Source organism: Mycteria americana, chromosome 2, assembly GCF_035582795.1.
Source record: "Mycteria americana isolate JAX WOST 10 ecotype Jacksonville Zoo and Gardens chromosome 2, USCA_MyAme_1.0, whole genome shotgun sequence".
NCBI classification, from domain to species: domain Eukaryota; kingdom Metazoa; phylum Chordata; class Aves; order Ciconiiformes; family Ciconiidae; genus Mycteria; species Mycteria americana.
In genome coordinates this window covers 79,649,424-79,676,531 of record NC_134366.1, presented here as the reverse complement: position 1 = coordinate 79,676,531, position 27,108 = coordinate 79,649,424, and the positions used below count along the sequence as shown (strand labels likewise).

Sequence of the window (27,108 nt, the reverse complement as noted above, 5' to 3'; positions counted from 1 at the left end):
GATTTTTCCGGCGCTGCCTTGTTCGGGTGCTGGTTGCTTTCTGGAGTGGCGTGAGGGTGTTTGGCGCCGTGGGCACCCCTGCCCCGGCCGCCCTCACCGAAGCGCTCCCAGTCCTCAGGCGAGCCGCCCCGTGCCCCGGGGGCTCTGCGGCAGCTAGGGGGAGAGCGCCAGCTGGTAGACGTGTGCAGGTCAAGAGGAAGTTTTTAATGGGCTCCAGCCTCCACTGGCAACTTACGAGGGCAGGCCACGCACCAAGGGAGGTGGAAACACCGGTGCGAGGCTGAGAGTGACACCGCCGCCGCGGGGAGGCCGGGCCGGGCCGGGCGCGGCGGGGCGGGGGCCGGGGCCGCGGCCGCGGAGAAACCTGAGGCGGCCGCCGAGGAGGCGCGGAGGGCGCAGGCGAAGCAGCGGCGGTGGCTCCACGCCCAGGAGCGCCGCTTAAAACCGCCGCCGAAAGGTGTGGCTTCGCCTTTCCTCTGCCGGCGGGGAGGGGACAGGACAGGACAGGACAGGACCGGACCGGACCTCCGCTCTTGCCGCCGCCGCCAGCAGCCTCCGCCGCCCGCCACCGCACACCGCGCGGCGCGGCGCCCCTGCTCTCCCCTCACCTGCGGGCCGCGCAGATCCCCGGCGCTCGGCCCTTCCCCGGCCTCCAGCGGGCTGCGAGGGAGAGGCGGCACCGCGGCGGGCCCTCCCGGGGGTGAATGCCTGTCCCCCCGTCGGGTCTGGGTCAGGCTCCCCGTCGCTTTCCCCATCGTCCCCTCTCCCCCCGGGCGGCGGCCCTCCGCGCTCCCCTGCCGCCATGAGCATCAACGGCTCGCACCCGCGGATCAACACCTTGGGCCGGATGGCGCGGGCCGACTCGGGCACCGACCTGCGCTACGAGATGAGCTCCCATGTGGTGGGGGGCGGCGGCGGCGGCGGCACCCACACCCACAAGACCTACTACTACCAGAAGACCTACGGGGGGGACTACGCCTCCGACGGATACGGGTAGGTGCGGGCCGGGCTGGAGGGGAGCGGGCCCCGCCGGCCCCCGGCCCCGCTCCCTCGGGCCCGCCTGAGGAGAGCCGCCGTGAGCCTGCTCGAGGTTTAATTTCCTAGGTGTGCAAGCTTGCAAGCCTTTTTTCTTCCTCCGTAAGGAGACTAACTCCTAAAAGGCTCTTAAATGCAAGCAAAGAACTTTTAAATTTTTAAATTTAAAAAAAAAAACTTTCCGTGGGGACTCTGCGAAGAGTGTAACGGGATAAAAGGCAGAATGGTAACCTCGGTGTCTCCCCTTTGCACTCTGGGGTGTAAATGCGTCTGTGCTGGCTATACTGACTCAACCGTTCTCTGCTGATAAAACCCCGCTTTGCTTGGTGACGCAAAACAAGCTGTGCTGAGGTAGATTGCTTTATACCTCATACACCCTGCCTCAGCTCTCGCTGTCCTCACCAGCAGTTGTGTAACTAGGGCTATGAAACTATTTTAACTAGTGGGAATCGTTCTCTTATTCATTTTTTATTTTGTTTCTAACTTGTGCAAGGCCTGGGAGTTTCAGGCTGTGATCTTTTATGCAGCAATCCCTGATATTTGGTGGCTGGGGAGCAAAGATACACTCTGCTCCTCCCCCCCCCTTCTTAACTTTCCGCTTGCCGTGTTGCTGCGAGCACAGTGAAGACCTTGTGAGCAGGGTACTGGCTGTGGATCCTGGTTTGGAGAACACCTGCTTTCATGGATGCAGCTGTACCAGCAATCTGTGCAGATCGATTCTGGCAAAATAAGTGGAGTGATCATGAAGACTTCTCCATTAATCCCTTTGGCTGGGAGTTCATGGGACTGGAGAGCAGGCAGTGGTTACAGTCACTGAAGGAAACAACACTGGTGTATGATAAGGTGCCTATACAAAACACTGCTGATGATTACTCTTTTTTCCATGTGGAATGGCTCCATTAAAGCTGTTGGTCAAATTATTGATGCCATGTAGAAATTGATTCAGAAGTGCTGTCGTGTAATATGTGTTAGAATTTATCCCTAATTTTACGGATAGTACATCATTATTAGGTTGCAGAAGGATGAGAATTAAACATATATAGTAAATAAACAGTAGATGAGAACAGGCAGGCTTTATTAAATCAAGCAGATCTATAAATGGCTGTAGAGAATTAGGATTACCCTAAAGAGCAGAGACCTCTGTTTAGGTACATCAGACCTCTTGCTAGAGGACCACTGAAACACAAAACTTGCATTCTACCTAGATTTTGTTTATTACTTTGCCCGGTTCTTAGTTTTAGTTCTTCATTTGACTTTCAGTTTGGTGTGTGCACAGGTAAGTTAGTTATCGATGAATTGCAGCTATAACATGTCTACTTACTATTACAGTAGTATGAGAATACTGATTTATTGCCATATAATGAGAACAATTCAATACTTTACTGTGGGAGAGTGCACACACTACGACTCCAGAATGCCGTCATCGTATTGCATTTGTGAGGATCTGTTTTGCTAGTGGTGCTTCACTGCGAATACCTTTACTGTTTGCAAGAGACAGACATGAAAAATTAGTGGCAGAACATGCTACTTCCTGGCTGTTCTCTTTTTTTTTCCAGGCTTACTCTGGTGCAACTATATTGGATTCACTAGAGTGACTTCTCTATTATCCCTGACTTTCACTGGAGGAGAAATACCTTCCTTTAATTTAGCATTCTTTGGTTTTTGTTACGTATTTTAAACCAGTCCATAGTTTGTTAGGCTCTTCTTTCTGAGGTATTCAGTGGTGGCATAGCAAGAATGGAAAGGACAGACCTGATCAAGAGGTTAACAACCTTATATCAACATCCTTTCATTTGCTCTCTATAACCTAATATTCGTATCTCCTTTTTCGGAAGGCATATCTGGCAATGAAACTTCCTGTTCACTTTATTGTGAGGCTTCTGCATGGAACTGAAGACCCCTGTTAATGAGATCAAAATACATACATACATATATATATATATTTTATGTATAATTTTTTTGTATATGAAAACATCTGACCATACAAAATACTTCAGGTAATTATTTGCAAAACAATATATGTGTTTGCACCTTACTGAGTTGCATAGGTTTATTTTTAATTAGTGCTGATTTGAATTAAAATGTCCCCCACAATACAAAATGAGGGGTTTGTTGCCAGTTAATGAAAAAAAGCAATCATGCCTGATTTTGCACATGCACTGACTGCAGAAAATCCACTAAATCCTGTGCATGTTGTGCTTGCAGGATCAGGGCCATCATCTATGGAACTGGTTTTAATAATTGCGTTCAGCCTGATATCTTCTGTGCCAAAGTTTAGTGGCAGTTACTGAACTTACAGAACTGCGGCTTCTTTTTCCAAGGGGGAAGATTACTGTACCTTAATTTTAAATGCAGTAGGATTCAACTTAGGGTCTAGTCTTGTAAGTTTTGGGGCGTATTCTGCCAAACAAGTCTGTGCTGAGTATTACATTACTCACAGAGCAATATAAGACGCTCCCTACCCTTAGGGCTCAGCAAGGTGCTTTTACAACATTCCTGGTTTCTTCTGGCTTGGGAATTCAGGATGAGCTTGGCCCGGAGTACAGGTACTCAGCTTGACGGTGAGTCACACGCTCCTAAACTGCCAATTCATCAGTCAAATATTTATCAATGTCTTTGCTATGGAGAGATAAAATCTGATACGCTGTGAGAGAAGGAAAAAAAGTGGCAAGTTGTGCAGTTTTATTTGTCATTTCTGAGATTAGGGGAAAAAATAGCCTAGGATTCATGGTCACCATGTGATATGAAAATAAATTAATTTACACAATTCTGCTTAAGAGTTAATGTAACTTCTGTGCTTTAAGTTAGAAAAGGAGTTAGAAATTCACATCCCATGCCCTGACATTACTTTCAGGGACTGACAGACAAAGTAAACTTGGAGAAAATGGATTTAAAGCCACGTTTTTGCCCTCTCATCAGTCTCACAGGGATCTGCAGGGTCCTGGCTAAGCTGAGTGGTGGTAGGGCTGGCGAGGTAATGTCCTCTTTGAGCCCCTCTGCCATGGAGTTGCACAGGAGGTGGGGAAAAACTGCCCTGGTGACAAACAAAAAACATGGGCAGACGGAGAGGGAGGAGGAATGTGTCGGAATTGCTGCCCGAATACCTGCCACGCCAGCAGAGCCTGTGCCGTGCTTGAGCTGGACAAGAAACAGGTTTCAGCAACAGCTGGTGACGCTGCCACGCCATGAGAAGAAAACCAGGTTGTACCTATCCCAGTTCACCTTTTCATAGGTACGTGCGTGAGATTTCAAGCTGGATACCTTTGCAGGTGTGAAAGCCTGTGTCAGGCAAGGGATTTGCTGGTGTTTCGAGTGGCTGATCTTCGGCAGAGGTGTATTTCCATGGTCCAGGCTGGACCCTGCATTTGGCAGAGGTGGGAGAGGCAGCATGTCTGCAGCCTGCTGCACAAGGCAGGTACGGACTTTAGAAATGGTGCCGTTGCTCCTGGTGATTAATACCGATGGGAAAAAGTGCGAGAGTTTTCTGCTAATAGGTGTGGCAGGATCTCTTGTGAAACCCTGCTTGCTCTAAAGGCACTTGGCCTCAGGGGTCTTAAGGTTTCACCAGTGACTCTTAAATTTTTGCATGTTTCTAATGGTATTTAGAGCCCGATCATGCAAGATGCAGACATCTTTTGAGGTTTCCTGTCATTGTGCCTTAGTCTATGTGCATGCTCGGCAGATGGGACTAGTTTGGTGAGGCCATGGTGTGCCAAAACTGATTCTAGTAAGAGCAGAGACATACGGGGAGAACCCAGTTATGAAACTCGCGATAATTTCTGACACTTGCATTCACCTTCTTTGAAGGGGGGAGGTGGAAGGCTGGTTTATAGTATTTTAATTTCTGGTTAGATTCTTATGGATATTTTGATTCTCCACCTTTTGCCAGCATATGCCTGTGCAATTTGAGGGGCACACACACCCAGCTGGCAGGCGGTGGCAGATGGGCTGTGGTTTAGTCCCATGGTGTGTGCAGGCTGTGTGCTGGGAATGGAGATTCCAGGTCAGGTTTTCCTTCTGACTTGCCTACCCTGGGCATACCAGGTAATCCCTTCATGAATCTATTGCTTGTTCAAACACTTTGTGTGGATGGGGAAAAAAAAAAAAGAAAAAAGAAGAACTGTTATTGTTTTGCTCTCGTTGAGTTATGGGAGTCACTGGATACTTTGGATCTGCAAAAAGACCTTTTACAAAGCTTCTTTCACTTTTTGAATGAAAAAAAAAAGCTTTGAATTTTTAAAAAGCTAAATGTTTTGTGGAGCAATCAAGAAATTTAACAAGGATTATTCTAGTTTGGTTTAAATAGGATCTTTGGGCCAAGAGGGTCCCATTTGTGCTTCCAAAGCTTTAAGGAGCTGTGAAGCTGCTGGCAGTCTCTGCAGAGCTGCCGGACCTGCTTCAGCGTGTCTCTTTCGCCCTGCTTCTCTTGAAGCTAATCGCCCCCCGGATAGCACAGCAGCCTCTTGATGCGTCCTAACAAAGGCAGAAACCAGAGCAGCCTCCATGTTGCAGGCATTTATGCTGGGGGTGTGCTGGTCTTCAGCAGCAAGAGGCAAATGAGGAAGCAGAAAGTAGCTGGCTTGCTTTCTCACCCCTCGGGTTCTGCAGTAATGACAACTCAGTTGGGCCTGTAAGGGTGCAAGCCGAGTGTTTACAGAGGATATATCATTTATTCAAAAAGTATCACTTAGGAAATCTTTTGACTGCTTGAAAAAGTCAGTAGCAGCAGTAGTCAGCCCTGCTGTGTTCCAGGGACGTGGGCACAGCTGGGGTTGCCGTGTCTGTCTCAACTCTCATAACTCATCGCGTGGCCTCGAGAGCATTTCTCAGTCCCATTTATGAAAAGCAGGAATAATTATTTCTTGTTTCTGTAGAGCTGGTGGTCTTGTGAGCATCACTGGTACCACTTAACAGTTAAGTGCAATCCTAGCTCAGAAACTGAGGATTCACTGGTAAGGTGACTGCTGAGTTTAGCTCAGGTGGGGTATATTGCAGCAGGGGGTTGTTGGCTGGGCTACCATCCTGCCCAAAGCCCGGTGGCAGCAGGGGTTGGGCTGTCCTTTCACTGCTCTGGGAGAGGAAGAGCACAGTATAGCAAGGGAGCAATGTATTCTGCCTTGACATGCAGCAAGCAGGGTGGTTCCTGTAGAGAATGACGACAACATGAAGATGCTATGCCTTTCCTGGGGCTCTTCTGGCAGTAGAGATACAGGACTGCATTTTAAGATCCCAAATAAAAGTGATTCTTCTGTGTTTTGAAGTATTCTCATAATTTTAAAACAAAGATGCTACCCCCCTTTGTTTTCCTTTGTTCCTTGAATAGTTAATGACTATTAAAATGAAGTCATTTTAATAAAGGACTCAGTTTAATAGTATCTTTTTGAAATTCATGAGTTGCCTTCAAAATAAGTGTCATGGTCTAAAATTTTGAGTTGTAGGGACAAATAGGTAGTTAAGGTCTGAAGCAGTCCAAGCTGTTTCACTCAGTACTGTTCTGCAGGGTTTACAAATCCAAAGCAGTACAGCAAATAGTCAGATTCTTGCGGATGTGTATATTTATTAGTAGGAGTCCATGCACTCTTGTGTTACAAATCCTCCTAAAAGACCAAGCTCCAGTTCTTTCCCTTTCTGCTGGAATGGTTGAAAATGTATGCTGTATTTACAGGGGTGCAGTAAAACAAGTGAAAAACCTGTCCGTATTTTCACTGAGTGGTGTGCCTACAGTGTTTGGTGCAGCAGGATCCTATTCACAGGTTTGAGCTTTAGATGCTGCCAGAGTTAAAATCAAATCAAATTGTCATCATAGCAGCAGTAGTTGTAACAATGACCAAACATTACTTTAAACTTACTCTGTTTCACGTAAACAAAATCAGATGAATCAAGAGAGACATTGACAAAATACCATTGTAGTAATCCACTTAATCTGTGTCCTGTGAGGATTGTTGGGGTCCTACATCCTTCTGAGGGACATAAGTGTATTTTTATATAGTATCTAGATTACATGGTTGTACTTCGAAAATTCAGCTTCATGTTTGCCTCCATGTTATGATGCCATGTAGCATGGTCAGGGGTTAGGGTTTGCCTCAGTTTCTTTAGTCCAGTGGTTTTTTTTTTCTTATGCCATTGTGTTGGATATGGTTTTCCTTTGGCTGGCTGTTTCCTTCTGCCTCAGGGTTGGATGTCTGCTTACTCTGCATTGGGGTTTCTGCTTTGATCTACTCATTCCCATTAAAGGCCTGTTGGCTTCAATAAGAGGAATAGTACACTGAAGGCCTTTGAAACTGCTTATGAAATACTCTCCTGTCACATGGGTGAAAAGTATTGAAGATGTGTCCATGTGAGATTGTGCTAGTGCCACCTGATGTATCAACCAATATATGTTGAGGTATTGTCTTGCTAAGTATTTTTATTTTTTACGTTCAGAGATTGATTTATACCATTGTTGAGTATATTTGTACAGCTAAATCCTCTTCAGATTTGAAGTCTTTGCAATCTGTTGACTTGGTGGAGCTAAGCCATCAAACATCAACTCCTGTACTGGCATCTGCTGTCTCTGGGTATGCCCTGTAGCTCTGTTTGACTGGCTGATGGATTTGAAAGCCATTAGCTCTCCCGGTGTCATCAGCTACCTTTAACAGGCCACTGTTAATCCTAGTATTGATCTCAGTATTTTGACTAGCAAAACAGTTAGTTGTTTAACAACAAAACCGACATCCAAGGTGTTAAAACCAGCATTAATGTATTGCGCTCTTTTCTGGTTTCAGTTTGCATTGCTCCAGCTTCTGCCATTATTTTGGTTATGTCTTTATCTACTAGATTGGAGAGCCTTGAAGACTTGCTGCCTTCTTCTTGTGAAGGTCCCTGTGAACTGTAAACATGTAACTTGCAGATCTTTATTTGAAGATCTAAATAGGGTGCGCTTAAGCCTCCCACTTCAAGGCATCTGCTCCTGCCTTTGAAACAATTTTGTGCATCTATATGAAACCGTCTTCAGTTTTCCAACTTTTTTATTATTTGGACAGTAATTCTGGATGTGGTATTCTAACATCATTGGGATGAACACAAAATACTTGTAATTCTACTTTTTCTATCTTTTAAATTGTTTTAGTAGTTTGATTTATTTGAAAATAGCTTTTCTTCACAATTTCTTAGCGTGTTAACTATGACAGCAGTGGTTTCGACCTTCTCTCAGTGTGAAGTAAAGTAATGCCTTTGAGGTCAGTGAAGTTACATTGAAGCCAGTGGAGATAAGCTGATTTATCACAGTAGAGTTCTGGTCCCCATCTATAGTTCTTTTGGCTTTAATGGGTATCTGGCATTTATAGCTGTCAGGAGATGATTGAAAAAGCAATTGAAGAAAAAATACTCTTCTGATGTTCTAAAAAGAGAAAATTGCTTGGAAGGTTCCTCTCTCTTGTTCATTATGTTTCATTCATGAGAATAATTGTGGGTATAATTAAATGTAAATTTTAGATGCAGTCAGATACTTATAGATCCAAACACAACAGTGATGCCTGAGGAGAAGGAATGATTTAGAAAAGGAAGCTGACAGGAAGCCTGGCACAAAATCAGACCCATATATTATTTTTCACAATTGTTTTCAAGCTGTTTCCAAGATATACAGGGGTGCATAGCACAGTAGGGCGCAGTGTTTGTGCAGCCAAAGGGTCACAGTGCAAGCCAGGAGTTGCACGTGTACAGCTTAAGTCACCCAGTGATTCCCCAGTCCTGTTGCTGTGTTTTTGAGGGTCTGCTCCCCGGTGTTGAGGGAAGCTGGTGAAAAGTTGCTCAAACTTTTTCCACTTGTTCAAGAAGAGCTGATAGGAGAATGGCAGGCTGCTGAAGCACCAACTGCATACACTGCAGAAGAGCTCTTAAAAATATACTGTTGAATGTTTCTCACCACTGCAGTGGTTTTCCCAAGGACAGCTCTGCCAAGTTTTTTGCAAAGGATGGTCAGAATCTATTGAAGTCTGTGGAAAGATTTCCATTGAATCCAGATGACTTGCTGGCTCTGAGCTGGACAGGTTTGCACCAATAGTCTTTTTGATGTTAGTGTTGTATGGAAGGTTTGGGCCTTCAGTGATTTGTAATGGAAAAGGTTACCAACTGTGAGCACAGGAGTTAGAAAACTAGGCAAGGCTTGGAAGCGTCTTAGTTTCTTACTGTCTCTTAGTGGTGGTTTATTTTAGTTTCACTGGCAAGTGCTTTGGTTTGGGAGCTGCCTGGGCTTGCTTGGGAGCTCTGATTCCATCAACAAGGAATGGTTCCTTGCTTGAAGCACCTCACCCACGTTCAACTAGCAATGGCTTGCTTTGGTGGCTGAATCCCAAATGCTGGAAAAGCAACCTTCTGGTGGTAGGGATGCAGTAGATTATGTGTAAGACAACACTAACAACCCCGTTATCTATCTTGGCTTTTTCCCCCCACCAGTGTTTTCAGTTCTGGAGTTTTACTTGGAACCCCCAAACTCCCACTTTATTTATTTGTAAGAAAGCATGTCCTCTAACTCCAGCCTCTACATCTGTTTTTGTAGTAGCGTGTGCAACTCGCAATGCCTTTTTAAGACGCTGCACTAGTTTCATCCATTTCCACTGATAAAAGGGCCCTTCATATGCTTGTATGAACTTGTGTGCTCTTGCGCTTGCGTAGCAGAGGATCCTGACATTTGATGGCTGGTGTGATAACATGTACGATAGCATCACGCAAAGGCTACATTCTAATGTATTGACTGTAACCAAGATCGTGAATAATTTATTCTCACTGTAATACTGCCAAAGTTTTGCCTATCGAAGCTACAAATACCTGTACTGGAAGAAAACTCTTCTCCTTTATGGCATGCCAGTTTCCACCTCCTGCTCAATCCTGTGGTGAAGTCAGTCCATGCCTGCTGTTACAGAATTATAAAGAGGCTCTGCCATCATGGAATCAGCATTAAAACTTCACAGTGCAGTTATGCAGGAGGGCCAGATAAAGCATATGTGTGTCTATGAAGCTTAATGAGATTGATTATTCCATGTAACTTCCCTTAGCTGTTGGGAATTCGTGTTTCTTTTGTCTCTTCAAAATGTGTGATTACTCTGTACTTACTTCTTCTCCCCCATAACAGTCAGAATGGGACCTGTACAGTGTCCAGACGCCAGAACACCATCCAGGAGCTTTTGCAAAACTGTTCGGATTGCCTGATGCGAGCTGAGCTCATAGTACAACCCGTGAGTGCTTCTCCTTCTTCTTATCAAAAGTGATTATGAATATTACAGGGAATGAATGCTGCATTGTTATCTGGACTCACAGGCTTTGCTTCTTCATCTCCTTTCTCCCCTTTCAGCTGTTTGTGTGAGGCAACTGGGAGTGGAATAGCACACTGCCTTCCTAGGTCTCCCTCCTCTGTCTGCACTCAGTGTTCAGTAAAACTGATTGAAATGCATCTGATTAAGAAAAGGGGGACTTCTTAATTTTAAAAAAAACCCCCACCCTTCAAACAGATTCTACCGCATCTTATTTTTCAGTTTTAGATCAAGGCCACTGTCAGTGTAAACAGCTGTTAATAATGTTATGACCACTTACAGTCTTTTAGTGTGTCCTGTAGAATGTCATCATCATTTCCTGGGCCATAATGAACCTGAACCACCATAGGAAAAACTTTCATTACCTTTATTTTATTTTTCCAGATGATTCCTGAAGAAGTATATAAAACTAGATTAAAATCTTCTTGATTGTTTCATCCCAAATGCATAGAGATGATCTTTGCTGTATGCTACACTGATATAAACCCATAGTGCCTGGGGGTGGGTTACTCACTGACACTAGATTCAGTCCTGGTGAACACGGGATGCCCTCTGTTCCTGCTGAAGTCAGAGGAGGTGCAGCGTGGTGAGTGCATCCTGCTGTTGAGGCCACTGAGATCCAAAAACCATTTGCAGTTCTGGCAGTAGATGTGTTGTACCCTCTGTGGACAGAAAATTCATTTAGGAATGAACTCTGTGGTTAGTAGTTCATTTCCTTTTCAGAGATACAGCACGTGTGAGCATGTTTATATAAAAATCAATGCCAGAGTAAATACTGCCTCTTGTTAAGCATTAATATTATTCCAGTGAAGTTAAAAGAAAGTGATGTTTAGTTCCAGCTTGGTGCCACAACATGCATTGCTTACATTTTTTTTTTTCTTTTCTTTCTGAGGGACCAAGTAATGAGGTCCATCAACATTTTATTTCAAAATCAAATCACAGCTGGGTTATGTTTTGTTCAGCATGGCTGTGTCAGTGTGGGATGAGATCAAAAAGTCATGTCATCCTGCTCGAAGCACTATGACCATACTGTGGTCCACTGCACTGAGAGGGTGCGTGGAGAATTTGCCTAGACTTTGGGTGATAAGGTGGGATGCAAATGTGACTGGGCATGCAGCTGGTCCCAGGCAGACAGGGTGCAGTGTACGTTTTTGCAGGGGAGGAACAATGTCTGTAAGTCTTAGGACCTCAGGGAAACTTCTGAAAAATCAGGAGCAATATCCACCAAATCCCACTAGGACAGAATGTTTGCTTCTTGCCCTTGAAACACCAAAGCATAAGGTCTTAAAAACTTAGCGCACCATGTGAAGCCTTGGCTCTGCTGAAATAAACATCAGTCAGGATATGGTGTTCTTTATGGAAAGGTTTGGTTGGTATTATGTTTTAATAATTTTCTTTTATGTTTTATTTGTAATAAGGACTTTCCAATGACTGTGGATCCTTTGTTGATTGGCCTTCTGCCAGTTAAAACTGGCAATCAGAGACCCAGCAGATGAAACCTATCATGCTTCTTAAAAATAATTGGTCCTCATAACATCTCTTTTAAAACAACTAAGCTGAAGCTTAGATGATGAATATTTAATTTAATCTCCCATCTCTCTCTTTTTCTTTTTTCCCTTCCCTTTTGTTTTTTCCCCCGCCAGGAATTGAAATATGGGGATGGTGTCCAGATTAGAGGGAACAGAGAACTGGAGGAGTGTTTTGCACAGGCAAATGACCAAATGGATATCCTGGATGGGCTGATCAGAGAGATGAGGCAGATGGGCCAACCCTGTGAAATGTATCAGAAGAGGTATTGCCAGGGAGGGGTTGGGGGAGGGAATGTGGCTGATACAAGTTTGTGGTGTCTCAGGTGCTTACCTTCCCTGGTGTTGCAGGATGTGACAGAAATCAATCAGGTTTGTTTGGGGCGTGCTAACATGGAGAAGGGCCATGCAGTAATATATTTCTTACCGAATTTCACACCTTGGTTGTCCCCATGAAATTTTAGTCAATATATTTTTTCCATATCCTGTGCTTTCAGCACTTTGTTTTGAATACTTGGTGGTCCAGTGGGAGAGATGAATTGGGTTGTTTCCATGTTTTCTGGTTGTTTTCGTCATAGATGCTAACTGGTTCCTTCGCTTTCAGGCTGCTTCAACTTCAAGAGCAAATGCGTGCCCTGTACAAAGCCATCAGTGTTCCCCGTGCCAGGAGGGCCAGCTCTAAAGGCGGTGGTTGCTATTCCTCTCAGAGTGGCTCAGGCTGGGATGAATACACAAAACGTGTCACAAGTGAATGTTTAAACTGGATGCGGCAGCAGAAGGTAAATCTGTGCAAAACCCAGAGACAATGCTAAGACCTGGTGTTATTTATGAATGTCACCTCATATACAGTAATGTTTTGGGCACTAGTAGAAAATTAAAAGTACACGTGAATGCTCACCTATTATTCCAAGGTCCTCTTTTTATTTTTTTTAATTGCAGTATTGTACATGTAGTCAGTTTCCACTGAAATATGAACATGGATTTGGGGTCTTCTTTTGCAGAGGAAAAGGTGTGGAAGTTAGATTTGAAAGCTAAATGAGACACAGCTGTTAACATAACAAAAGGCATTGGCATGTTTGCATTAGCGATTATTATGCTCGATATTTCCTTCCTTCCACAGATTTCCTTTATGATTCATATTTATCTTAACCCTTTATACAGGTAGGACCAGCTTCACACATTTAACCATTGTTGTTCTCCCCCTCTAATCTATCCTTATCACAGTGGGAGCCAGAAGGTAGAGCTGATTGCCACAGGACTTGACTTTCAGAAGTCACTGCCGAAATAGCAACTTCAGCATTTTCATGTGCATCTGTTGCATGTGCAGAATAAATTTGCCTATGCACAGCTGTTGATGTAACCTGGAGTAGAAAACACATGTTAAGAGCCTGTAGCCTGTTTTTGTGCTGCTGCAGTGAAAGTTGTGTGTTTGTGATGGGACAGCCCTTTCTGAGAGACAGGTAGGGAGGATGGAAGAAGTTGGCTGAAGTTGTACTTTACAGACTCCTTGTAAATTGAAATTGCATTATTTTTATCTCTCTTTATTAGGCTGTTGCTTAGTGATCCTGTCATTGTTATCTGCATATGGTGTTTTGCCAGGTGGCTGCTATGCAAACCAGATGAGGAGGGGAGAGCTCTGTACAGTTCCCATACTTTTATGTGAGTGCTAGTCATAGTCTAGTCTTTCAGTGCCCTCCCATAGTGTGGCATGTTTTAGAGGAAGAAGGGGAAGTGGAGATGCACTCCTTTAGTGGTGCCATGTGTAAGCATCATGCCAGGAGAGCAACAGCAGATATGATTGCTCTACACACACTGTGGGAGAGTAGGCTGTCAGACCTGCCAGGATTTGAGGAGTGATGTTGGACAGACACTGGGCACGCTTCCAGCGATGAAAGACGATGAACATGCTGCACCTCCCAAAGATGCGACGTGACACCCTGCTCAGATACCCCTTGCTAAGCACAAGGAGCATAAGCAAGTCCTTTATAACTGTGTTCCCACACAAAAGCTCCTGTAAAAGTAAAAGACTTGCTCGCTCTCCCTTCTTCAATCCCTAAGGCAAAGCTGAGCTGGGGCCAGTAAGCACTTAGCTCCCTGTTTGGCTTTTGAGGTTTTTTAGGGAAAACTTATTTTGAACTTTCCACCATGCCTCTTCTTCCCATCATGCCTCGCTGTGTCTCATTACCTGCTCACGTTGAGACCAGGATAATGTTTCCCCTAGTAACGTGGTGAGATGTGGGAAAAAGGTCTGAGCAGCTGTGGTTTTCTGCTGGTGTGTTTGTGTTTTCTGTCTGGATGGTTTGCTGACAGGATAATCAGGTCGTAGGAGGGTTGGTCAAATTTCCAGTGCAGAATTAGGGAATTAGCCACTGTTGCTGCAGACTCTTTAGGCTGTTTGAATATAACGAGAAGGGTCAAAGTCCTGTTAGACGGCTGAATGCAAAATGGTTTTGTTTCTTGGATCGTTTTCAACACTGCCTTTGAACCCCTTGAGTGTGCTTCGGGCTTTATTGTCATCTGTTGACTCATAGAGATTTGGCTCCAGGCTGGTAATACCAAATTCTGTCCCAACCCAAGATTAAGATACCTATTTCTTTACTGTGCATGTGCACAGACAGGCATTCAGGTAGAGACAGAGTGTGTCTTTACAGCATAAAAGATGATTTGGAGTTTGAGGAGCTGAATTGTGAATTCAGTGGCTTTTAATATTTGAAAATAATGAAACAAAGAACTGCAGTCAGATAGTTTTCGAGTTAGTAATTATCCAGGTGTATTACTGTTTTTCAGAGGCTGTTCCTAGAGATTTTCACTTGGCATCCTACAATAAATGTTGCCAAAATGCAAGACAAACAACACATTCCATAATAATTTCAGTTTATCTTCTGTTTTTTCATTTAGTTTGACTGCATTTAACTGAAGTTAGTGGAGTTTACATGAGCGTAATTAAAATGGAAAGGTAGTGTCCTGGGCTACAGAACTTGACTCTGGGTATTTTCACATGAATTGCATGAATAGCATTGTTTGATAAAGTCATAATTTGTTTTCAGAGTGATAAGAATGTAACTATACTGTAGAACATAAAAGAACAGTTTGGTCCAAAGAAAACAGATGAAAATACTGAGTGTACTTCATCTAGTCTAATTTTAAGCAACTTAAATATTTTCCCTACTTTGTTGTTTCTACTCTGGGAGCCCGTCACACAGTTTAAGTGATGACAATTGTAAGAAATTGTAACCCCCTATTCTGAACTTCCTTTTGTTCAGTTTTACTTTCTACTGCATAGTCATGTTTCCTTCAGTTCAATTCCTTTATGCTCCGATATAGATAATAATGTTGGAAATGAAAGTACAAATACTGTCTCTTTCTCTTAGGCTGAAATGGAGCTAGTGAAATGGGGGTTTGATGCAGCATCCATTGAGCAACAAATTGGTGACCATAGGAGGACTCACAATGCCATTGGAGACTATCGCTGGCACTTGGACAAAGTCAAAACAGATCTGGTAATTACTGTCTTCCCTTACATGTTGCTTAGTCTAGATTTATATCACTGGCTCGCTGGTGTTCCGCTACAACAAGGAATGCTGAATAGCTCAGCTTCTCTTCAGAAAGCACTGGTGTCATGATAGCAACCACTTTCAACCCTAATATTTATTATTTCATGTTTATTTTGTGTTCCACTTCTTTCCCCAGAATTTTAAAATGAAAAATTAGTAGCTATTTAACATCTTGTTGTTGTGTACCAAGGCTGGCAAATAAATATTGCAACATTTTTTGTGAGAAGAATGGCTAAGAATGATTATTCTCACTTTCTGTCTAGTTACATTAAAACAAGAAAGTGAAAGGATAAGGTGGGTGCTTAGATACAGCCTTGAGTAATGAGGGAATTTCTGTGAAAAATGCCCAAATTCTGGGCTACACTTAGAGCTTTTCTTAAGTGTGGGCTTTTTCGTGGATTCTTTTTTTCTTTTTTTGCCCCTCTGAGGCTTCTGTTCCCTTCTGGTTTTTGTGATTGGAATAAAGAAGCCCCTGAAAATGCAGTGGTTGACTTAATCTCCTACCAGCCCAGCAGCTAGGTATAGAAGAGAGGAGGCTTATTTCATTCCCATTCTTCTTTTCTATTAATTGCTCTCACAGACGGGAGAAGTGAGAGTTGGATCTAAAGAAAAGGCACTCTGTTCTGGAGCTCTGATCTCTCAGCCGAGCTGAAGAGTGGAAGGGGTGTTACTCCCTTTTCCTTTCCGCTTCAGATAGGAAAGGTGATAGTCTGGCCCTGTGGAATACTGGTTCCAAGGTTGTGCAGGTTCCCAGTCATAGAAATGGGAATAAAAATTGGAGCCTCCTGCTCACATCATAGTTCACACTACTTCATAACCTGCAAAACTAGATCTAGGATTAGCTGGTTCCCCACAGCTGTCTAGGAGTTTGGTGCAGAAAGAGATCCAGTTTTGGGAGCTGTTTTGGTATTACAGGGGTTATGTACAACCTTGCTTATGTGCTAAGCATCTCTGAGGGAAGTAAGTTTGTCCAAGCCTTGGTTTTATACTTCTTGTGGTCCTCCAGTGGTGCAGATCTGCTACTCACCTATGTTTCTTGCAGGCACTTGCAGGATACCACCTGTAGTTATAATATTATGATACTGACACTGTAAAGGAAATATTAGCAAATAGGCGACTTGTAAAAGGCTCACTAAATATTTGCTGTCTCTGTTTCAGCGGGAGAAGGCTGCGGTTCATCAGCTGGAGGAAGAATATGAAGGACTGCTGGTGAGCATGAGATGTGTTCATGTCTGATAAGCTCTATGATGAATGCTTTTTTTGCTGTATTAACACTGGTGTGATAGTCAAGGGACACTTCAGGTTTCAACAGTGACAGATACATATTTAAATAATTGTATTCAGCAGTAAACAGACAGTGCTTTGTAGTTTCTATGACATTCAGTTGGAGTCATGAACTTGAGATTAATTCATTATCTGGTGTATAACTGACTTACCCTCATAAGGAAGTTTCTAGTTTGCACCTGGGGAAGGGAGTGGGTCACTAAGCAGGTGAAGAGTAGAACTCTACCTCCTTAAGGGGAGTAAATATAGCGATGAAGTTAGTCTATATATGAAGCTTAAAAAGTTACTCAAAGGTGGCATTAGAACCAAATTCTGTGTAGGGCTGTGCATCTTTGGATCTTCATGTAAAATACAGTGAGAATCTTGTGCAAATGGTAATTTAACCCTTGGGATTGGAAACTGATTCCTGTACACATTTCAAGCAACAGGATGTGCATTATGATGTGAGGACAGAGAAGGAATCTTTTCATTAAGTGTCATCTGTGCAAAAGGTGCTGCTACAACACCAAGGATGTACTATGGGCAGCAAATGCAAGTAAAAGTGATGTTAAATGTTCAGGCATTTCTTATATTTTCCCCCATGCCTTTTGCTTGCCTGCCTACTTGTGTGCTATGCTTGTGTTTGAAATGACTTTCAGAAGCTGCTGACTTCAAGTTCCCATTGTTCTGTAAATCCAGACATGTTGTCCACTGTCCATTTCCAGCAGGTTTCATAGCTCTATAAACCCAGGCACGTTGTCTGTTGTCCATTGCCAACAGGTTTTACAGATGTGTGGTTTTTACTGTTATTTTAGTTTTTTTTTTAAAAAAAAAAAAAAAAAGGACATGCTGTGCTCTTGTCTTCCCCTTCTCCACCCAGCACAGGGATTTCTGTGATTATGGCTTCTTATTTCTGGAATTCCTTGCAGAAATACTCCTTTGAGAGAATGGATCAGCTCCGTCAATTCCAGAACCTCATCCAAGCCACCAGCAGAGAGATCATGTGGATCAATGACTGTGAGGAAGAGGAGCTTCTCTATGACTGGAGTGACAGGAACACTGACATCGCCAGGAAGCAGGAGGCCTTCTCTGTAAGACAGCTCAGCCTTCCTACGCTTTCCATGGGTTCTCTTTTGGGATAGTGAGGGAAGAACAGCCTGGCTCAGGGGGATTGATCACAGAACGGGCATTTCTTCACTCTTTCAAAGTTCCTGGGGATTTTTATCAAGACTCTTTGATTAAGTACTGTATGACAACCTTTTGAGTCAAGATTGGACATCTGTTGGAAGATTGTGCTTCCATTCAACCAGTTGTCATGGTTTCTTCTGACCTTGGAAGCTGGCCTTATCAGTACAGTCCGCTGTGGACGAGTAATCGCATGTAGCTTGTGCATACAGTCATTACGTTGGCATGCTAAACTAAGGGACTTGAATCAAGCAGTTTAACTTTCCCTGTTAGGACTATGTAGGGGTTAGGGGTTCCCTGTATTTGGCCCTGATATCTGTCACTAGGGAGCAGAGCTATACTAGAGGGAACTGCTCTCTCTTCCTCTGATGGTTTTGCCAGCAGCACGTTGAGCGCGCTGTCAGAGGTAGTTTGCACTGCTCCTCATCTTCTGTGGGTATGTAGGGAAATTGAGCATGTTTATTTCTTTAACCAGTATTGGTGCTGATCACCAAATTAAAAAAGGAATGAAAGTTCACACTATTAAGGAGGTACTTTTTTTTTTTTTTTTAGTTCAGTTGATCTGGATGTTGCAAGATGCAGTCATTTTTGCTTCCACCATTCCTAGGAAAGGCAGAACTTTGGGTGCTTTGCTCTGTGAAGCAGCAAGCCTAGAGACTAGAACTGAGATGATTGTACCTTCTTTGATTCTACTGTCTTCATAATTAACTTCAGTACCCTGAATAGAATTACTATGTAGTGTTAGCAGGGATAATTTTACTTGAAAATTTTCCAGATAGTTGTGATAATGTACATCATCCTGTGCAGCATATGTTTGGGGGCTTGTTCAATGCTGTGTTTTGGTTGTTTAGAAACGCATGAGTGAACTGGAGCTTAAAGAAAAAGAACTCAACAAGCTAAAGCAAGAAAGTGACCAGCTAGTGCTCAACCAGCACCCTGCTTCAGACAAAATTGAGGTGAGTTAGACTTTGTGTGATTTCACTTGCTCCTTTAGTTGCTACATGGGAAAAGTTCTCAGTGAAAGTCCGCACATGAAATGCTGCATTTGGACCTGACAAGGGTTTGCCTGCCAAAAAGCATGTCAGTTTTTATCCAGCTGTATGAGTTGCTCTAATAAATGTTACTACCTTCCTCTACAAACCTGGCCACAACTGCAGGCTTCTTAAGAGCTATGGGGAGAGCTCTTATTGCTATCAAATTTGATGATAGATGCATGTAAAAATTAATACGAGGCTTAGGGAGTTGTCTGAGCGTATTGAAATTGCTGTATCTCGTTTGAGTTGACTACAGTGCAGTGGAATTTATGGTAGGAAAGCGTGTTGTTGTTCTTCTGCTATCTTAGTAGGCATGTTTTGAAGAAAGCCACGTTCTTTGTTGAGGGTTTATATGTAATCCAGGTGCAAATACTTTCTGCAGCTGAAATTCATAGTGCATTTCTACAGCTTAGCCAAGACATTTTTGCTTTCACAGCTTGGTGTACATTTACCTTTCAGTTACAAAGGCTGCAACAATTTGGAAAATCTCATTTTATTAGGAAATGTTGTAGTTGTTATAGTTTTAAGAGTGCATAAGAACCCTGAAACTGAAATAAGCTAATAGGACAAATAATGAGTCCTTTCTGCTTTTCAGTATATTTACTTTGTTAACTGTTACCATGTTGCGTAAAATCACACAGAAATTCATATTTCTTCTGTGGTCAGTTTTTGCCTTAAAGGAAAGATCGTTGTAAGCTCCAGCAATGAAGTAAAAGTTGTGTGTAATTTTCTAAAGAATATACATGAGGACTACTTGAGAAGTTTGAATTTAAAAATAGCCATCATAAAAAAAAATCATGTTTGACAGTGTTCCTTGGAAGAAGGAGAACATGACAATTTGCAGTTGAAATATTTTATTTGTACTACTGTTTGTGCATTTCACCCCTTTTTGTTCATGCACTTCGGTCTTTATGCTGATCAAACAAAATTCAAGTCATGAACAAATTTCTCATCCCACAAGCAGGTATTTAACTCTTTTCAGTTAGGTAGATGCTTAGAAGTCGGAGAACTATTTGCATGAATTACATTATTCTGGTGTGCATGAATTTGTTTTAGCAGGTTTTTTATTTGCATTTATGTGGAGCATAAGTCAGTTTTCTTGAATCTAGGTATGGGAGAAAGATCAATGTGGTGGTTTGAGTTCTGTATATTGCTATTTTTGTTAGGCCTACATGGATACATTACAAACTCAGTGGAGCTGGATTCTTCAGATCACCAAATGCATTGATGTTCATCTGAAAGAGAATGCGGCTTACTTTCAGGTGAGTAGTGATGTGGAGAATTCACTCTACTGTTGTTAAAAGTGTGAATCCTATCACAGATATTTTTTTCTGTACCAGAATCTTTCTAAATCCATGCACAATTGTGTGTTACACAATGTTACCATATTGAAAATGCTACCATTCTGCCAGATGTGAAGTGGGATTTCTCATGAAAGGAATCCATTGATTTTTAGCAGACATTTTTAAGAGCTGAAATCACAACTCTTCTCCTGTAGTTCTTTGAAGAGGCCCAAGCCACGGAGTGCTACTTGAAGAACTTACAAGACTCCATCAGAAAGAAGTTCATCTGTGATAAGAGCATGTCGCTGCAAACTTTGCTGGAGCAGATCAAAGAGCTGGAGGTACTGTCACACCCATCTCACAGGTTTTGTTCTGCTTTCCTTGGAAATCAGTTGCCCTCTTCAGGTACAAAATGTAAACCCAGTTGTACTGCAATGTTTATATACAGTGGTGTATGAACTTGAAAAGATGGTATATTCCTGCCCATTTCTTAGGAAAGCCTACAAACAGATCAGTGTTATTTTAATTTGTGTAATACTGTTTGGGAACTCTGATTTCTTTTTAAATCTGGATTGAGCCCAACAAATTCCCAAGTTTCTGATGTGCTAACAAATTATGAAAAGGAAAGACTTTCATTCATAGGTGATAGAATAGATTTTGCCTCAAAGGATAAGTGCATTTAATAAAAGATTCATCCTGCCACTTTATATCACTGTAGTCTCTTGGAAAGGACTTAACTCATAGCTTTTTTTAGCTAACTATTTGCTCATCATGAGTTAGGTCGTACAACTCCAAATTGAATATGCTGAAGGAAAAATGGTCAGTCATGTAAAAAGGCAGTTGATGAAGTCAGGTTTGAGAGTGTAGTTACTACTTTTTTTGGGTTAGCATTCATGTTATAATAGATTCTTTCCATTTATTCCTGTATTTTTTACACATCACTTTAATCACATTGCAGATCTGTATGAAAAACCTGCTTCGCAAGTTTTGCAAACTTTGCAGCTTGCCAGAGCTGGAGCTAAAGAAAGTTTTGCCTACAGTGAGCTCCAGATGTATCCCTCTCTTAATAAAACAGTAGGAATTAAATGTGGTTTCTTTTTAGAATTAATTTTTAACACACAATTAATCTTTGCAGAATGAACGAGAGAGAATTCTTGAATACAAGAGGCAAGTGCAGAGTTTGGTGAATAAATCCAAGAAGATTGTGCAGCTGAAGCCACGTAACCCAGACTACCGGAGTAACAAGCCCATTATCCTCAAGGCTCTGTGTGACTACAAACAGGATCTGGTACTGTATCCCTTTTTGGCTCAGAATGAACATCATGTAAACTAGAACATGGCAAATAATTTAGTAAATAAACTGTTGAGCTGATAGGTGTAACCCCTTTGTCTGCTTTTGGTCAGCATTTAAATTTCTTCAATGAAAAAGCTCTGACTTTCATTCAATTATGAATAAACAAGCTAGGTTCTGGTTGGTTAATAAGTTTAGTCAAAATGATTATTATTAGTCCATTAAATAGCATTAATACTTATAGTTCAAATTAGCACAGAAAAGTCTCATTGATAATTGGGTTAAGATTGTTATACAGATGCTTCCCAGCATGTACCCCTTTCTTTTGGTGATTGCTTACTGTTCCAGCGTCCCTCTGGGTCTTTAGGTCAACACTTCATCTAACAAAAGATGAGGGAATGTACAAGGAGTCTTTGGTATCCCAATTTTTTGCTGGATGGAGTATGAAATTGATGGTGGTGGTTTCTTCTTCCTCAGTACTGGGGCTGCCTGGGTTTATTTCTGTATTTTTTTTTTCTTAACAGTCTGCTTACATGCATTTTCTTCTTATGTGCTCTTTCTCTTCACTGGTTCCCAATTACCCAGTTTTCCTGTTCTGTTATCTGTAAAACTCGTTTTACCTGATTCACTACCTCGTGCTCCTGCAGTGACCAGTAATTGACCACTGTGATTTGTGTTTACAATCTGGGGTTTCTGCTATCCACTCTGTGTCTGTGATCTTCCATACGACATTTTATTCCAGAGTCACAGAAGTTCAGCCCACACAGAGTAACTACTTGTTGTTACTATAAGCAAAGCTAAACAAATTTAGGCAATGGTTACCTGACTGCTTGGCAGTTGCTCTTAAAGTTAAGCATGCTAAATTCTGCTCAGGTGAAGGTAAGCCCAGACAAATCTGGAGCCCCTGCATGGTCAGGTCAAGGCAAAGCCTGTGGCCTTTTGCTAGTTCTGTCAAAAATCTAGGTGTGATGGAAGGAGAGAGTCCCGTCAGGATAAATGAGAGGAGGAGCTTCCCCCTCTTGGATGTGAGTGGGTTGTAACCTGCACCATGGCCACACCTGTGGCCACAGGGTGTCAGGATTTCTGGCGGTTGGGGCTAGTGGATCTAGCTCTGCTGCACTCGTTCCCAGTCCCTTCACAAATATGGATGCAGCATTAGGCATCCTTATGCCTCCAGCTCACTGGCTTACAGCCATACATGGTTGCGTAGCTTACTGTGGCCATGTGTCCACACTCAGCCTTTGATGTTTGTCATGGCAAGCCCCAAGTCTGATGATCAACTGGACTGGCAACTGTTCAGAGTGTTCTGTGGCTCCTACTTGGTTTTCTTGGGTTTTCTTCACATGGAAACCAGACTCGGGGAGAAGGGGTTGATCTGTACTGATCTCTTGCCCCACTGTGAAGCCAAGATGCACACCCAGACCTGGCAGCTGGGAAGCAGTCCCATGTCTGTGATCTAGATGCATCTTCCTTGTCTGTATCCCCTAGATACCCCATCTTATGTAACTAAAGAAAAAAATGTTGTTCTGCGTTCGTTACAGAAAACGGTGCGCAAAGGAGATGAATGTATCCTGAAGGACAATAACGAGCGCAGCAAGTGGCTGGTGACCGGCCCCGGAGGAGTGGATATGCTAGTGCCATCTGTTAGTCTTATCATCCCACCCCCCAATCCATTAGCAGTGGATCTTGCTACCAAGTGAGTTGCTGCCTGGGTTTGGACACCTACCACTGGGATTAGGTAGAATAGTTTGTTCAAAATAGCAACTAACCACAAAATCTGGTCTGTGCCTTGATCAGAGTGCCCCCCACCCTTATAGGGTGGGACATTAAGGACCAGACCCTTGACTTGAGGAAATTAACTTCAGTGAAGCTTGTTGGGATCTAAAAATATTTAAAACTTAACTTTTACAAGGTTTTTCTCATTTCTAATAATGAAAGTCATGGGTAAATTAACTTCCAAGATTTTTTCTAGTATAGAACAAGCCTTAACACACTCCACATCTGGTGGATATTTCTTGTGATGTTTTGTAGCTATGCTATGAGGACACACCCCTTTTGACCATGAAATTTCTTTTCTCATCTCAGAATTGAGCAGTACTATGAAGCTATTTTAGCTTTGTGGAACCAGCTGTATATCAACATGAAGAGCCTGGTATCTTGGCACTATTGCATGATCGACATTGAGAAAATCAGAGCAATGACTATTGCCAAGGTAAGACTCCAGCTGGCCTTACCTGTAGACCAGGGACATCCATGACGTGACGTCTGCTGTCCCAAACAGTGCTTGCTGTGTCCTGTGCAGATATATGTTCTGCAAAACTGTGGGCCTTCCTTTTGCTGGGTCGCACAGTTATATACAGAAGTTGTTGTTTTATTAAAGGAGAAGCAAAATGCTTTCACAGTCAAACATGACATGGATAAATCGGAAGGTTAGCTAAGGGGATTTATTACATACTTGCTGTACTTGTTCCCACTATGCAAGGGCATGGATAGACAGAGTAAGAGGTAGAATTTCAAACTACTCTTAAGTTATGAAATGGTTATAACAGGAGTAGATTAGCTCAAAGGGCATTTTTAGCACCATACTTTTAGAGGCAGCCTGGATAGGTTTTATTCTAAAATGCGATTCCTTTCATTTTTTCTATAGGTGTATAGTTCGTTCCTTAATGATTAACTACTCATAAACCTTCCCCAATTGCTTCTTTTTTCAAAATTCTCTTCTTCCTCATTTCAGCTGAAAACAATGCGTAAGGAAGATTACCAAAAAATAATAACTGACCTGGAGATCCATTATCAAGAATTCCTAAGGAACAGCCAAGGCTCAGAGATGTTTGGCGATGAAGACAAACGGAAGATCCAGACTCAGTTCACTGATGCTCAGAAGCACTACCAAACCTTGATTATACAACTACCCAATCAACAACGGCAGCCACAACCAGGTTGGTCTTCCTCCTGTCTTTTGTAGAGATTGTATTGCTTGGGTTTCTTTGTTTGGGGGGTGGTGGTGCATTCTTTTTATGTGAAAATGTTCTCATAAACATATGAATGGAAACATGTTCAAGAATTGTACTGCTGTCTCCCAACATAACAAAACTGGCCATGCGCAGGGAAGAGTATGTTTTGTTCCTCCTTCCTTTGGTGTGAATCTGGGAATAGTCCTTTGAAGTTCATGGAACTTGCTGGGAAAATGACAGTAATTTAGTCCATCTGATATGTTCTCAGTTATTAGGAAGCAAAATCTCACTGCTGCATTTGAGGAAACAAGTTTCTCTTTTTGTGAAGGGGAGATTTCATTACTTGAAACAGCTGCATAAGGGCCCAGATCTACCTGTTCTCAGTTCTACAGATCAAATCAGCGCGTAGGTCACTTTGGCACTGCATTGGCTTTCTATATGTAGGTGCTCAGTTCTCTGGCAGTTGACAATTTACCCAATTCATTTTACAGTGGTCCCAACTGATAGCTGTCCTGTGGGTTCCTCAAACACCATTATCGTTAATGAGAGAAACCGAGAACATGAGAAGCAGGAGGCCTGGCTGCTGATGGAGCTTCAGAAACTTCGGCGTCAGATTGAAGCTTCTGAGATTCGGATGGTTCAAAGAGCTTCTCTTGGAGTGGATCAAGGGGCTGTGCATGACTTTTCAGTCAGAATAAAGGATTTAGAGGTAACTGTGGATGTTTTGCTTTGAGCATCTCAAGCTCAGTATGATTCTGTGCTGCAGAGCATGCTGCAGTTGTATTTCTGATCAGCTGGGAAAGACACACATCCTGTGCAGAAAATTCTGAATTGGAAGCTAACCATGATGATTTGGATTGGAGTTTAGCTCCTAAGTAGAAAAAGTTGACTCTTGGATTTTAGAAGTCAAATTCTGTCAGGCAAAGAATACAGAAAGCCTGATGTCAAGTGGACATGAGCTCATGTTAAGCCTCATCCAGGTTAAAGCACTATTAATATCCTTTTGCATGGACCCCACTTTACCACCTACCTCTGAAGTGCTGTCTGTGGGATGCAGAGTGGATAGATGAGGCTTACAAACTCTCTCCCTCTCCCAGTTCTTAAGATTTGAAGGAGACTGGAAAGAGAAGATTAGTAAGAAAAAGAACAGGCTCAGTATATGAGAAATTCCCCTGAGGCAATGAGGTTGCAAAGGTCTTAAGAGCAGAAGGACCTTGGCACATCTACGGAGTGCAGTAAGCAGCTGGCAGTAAAGCACTCTGCTTTCAACAGAGCTGAGTTTCAGAGTGGACGAGGTGCTCACAAAAGAGGTATTACCTGTTGTGGACTGTGCAAAAAAGAAGCCACCCAATGTTACTTACCTTGAAGAACACAAGCTCAGGCACTGCTTCAGTCCTCAGTGAAGCTAGTTAGATAACAGCAGACTATTTGGATAAGCAGACCAATTGCATATGTGCTGTAGAATGATCAGTCAGCCACCAAAAATGTGTAAATCAGGCATTCTCTTTCCTTAGGGTGTGCAGAATGAGTCTCAAATAATGGCTGAAACCCTCAATAAGCATAAGGACTTGCTGCCTAACTTCAGAGGCTGTGAAAAGTATGTGTACTTGCAGTCAGAGATAAATGCCCTGTTTCAAAAACTGGAAAATATTAATGGTGTTTCTGCTGGCTACTTAGACAGGTAAGAAAATGCAGTTTATAGCAATAAATAATTCACTTTCTTCTATAATTCTTAGTCCAGAAACCTGCCTTTTGTTACCAGTAGTGTAAAATTACACCTTCTTTCCTACAAATGCTTTACATGTGGGTAGAAACAGACACTTATGTGAATTTCTTCTCTTTTCTGGAAGACTTTAAGAAAAAAAAAAGCGAGAATCATGGGTATCACTGAAATTTCTTCTGTATTGTCTGTTCTCTTTAACTAATGATCTGCAATTAATTAGAAATATTGCCTTTCCTGCCCCAGTCCATAACATATTTGTCTTGTATTATTTATTTTAGCTTGAATGCACTGAGGTGTCTGCTCCAGGTTATTCTACAAACAGAAGATGTCATCAGAGTTTTCGAAGTCAGACTGTCTGAAGAGGAGACTGTTCCTTTGGATCTTGATAAAGTGGAGGCTTATCGGGCTTGTCTGAAGGTGAGAGGCCAAGACCCAAGGACACAGCAAGGCAAAATTCCTAGCTTCCATCACTGGTCTATTGAGCTGGGTGAAATCCTTCTGAAACCACAGGAGATGGAAACGCTGATCCTGTCGTATTTTATGTCATAGACATACAATGCTTTTGCAAATTATTGGAAGGAATGTACGGTTTAGTACTTCTTCCATCTCCTAGTTATTGCTGCCCCCACAGCAAAGCCAGTGGCATGGAAGGTCTTCATAATCCATTTCTGTACAAAATTATCTGTGATTATTTGTATCACTTATGAAGCTAGATTGAAGGCAATAAATACCTCCTTTCTTGCAAAAAGGCTTGTTAATTGTCCTTGTTGTCATCTAGCTGTAACAAGTAAATTTGAGTATTATTGTATGTCCCAGTTTTGCCATAGAGTCCATTTCAAATCTTACAGTGAGAACTATCCATCCTGTACAAGGGGACAAGGCAAAGAATAACTGCTTTGATGAGCACAAAGTTGGCTTGCAGAACCAGTCTTTATCTGGCGTTGAGCTGGTCCTTTTGTGCACTGAATGCCTT

The 27,108-nt window shown here is 42.6% G+C and overlaps 1 protein-coding gene across 3 annotated transcripts in view; it reads left to right on the top strand.

Annotated features, from left to right (window-relative positions):
* Positions 1-678: 678 nt before the first annotated feature.
* The window catches only part of DSP (desmoplakin), a 39,500-nt gene continuing 13,070 nt past the window's right edge, over positions 679-27,108 (top strand). For all 3 annotated transcript variants that reach the window (XM_075493877.1, XM_075493876.1, XM_075493875.1), the window contains exons 1-17: positions 679-993; positions 10,145-10,247; positions 11,966-12,114; positions 12,453-12,627; positions 15,220-15,348; positions 16,561-16,611; positions 17,595-17,756; positions 18,702-18,806; positions 20,051-20,146; positions 20,383-20,508; positions 21,303-21,455; positions 23,000-23,154; positions 23,544-23,670; positions 24,193-24,397; positions 24,904-25,121; positions 25,927-26,093; positions 26,414-26,552. In XM_075493877.1, coding sequence (XP_075349992.1) covers positions 803-993; positions 10,145-10,247; positions 11,966-12,114; positions 12,453-12,627; positions 15,220-15,348; positions 16,561-16,611; positions 17,595-17,756; positions 18,702-18,806; positions 20,051-20,146; positions 20,383-20,508; positions 21,303-21,455; positions 23,000-23,154; positions 23,544-23,670; positions 24,193-24,397; positions 24,904-25,121; positions 25,927-26,093; positions 26,414-26,552 — 2,451 coding nt within the window. In that variant the 5' untranslated portion in view covers positions 679-802. The remainder of the gene's footprint in view (positions 994-10,144; positions 10,248-11,965; positions 12,115-12,452; positions 12,628-15,219; positions 15,349-16,560; positions 16,612-17,594; positions 17,757-18,701; positions 18,807-20,050; positions 20,147-20,382; positions 20,509-21,302; positions 21,456-22,999; positions 23,155-23,543; positions 23,671-24,192; positions 24,398-24,903; positions 25,122-25,926; positions 26,094-26,413; positions 26,553-27,108) is intronic.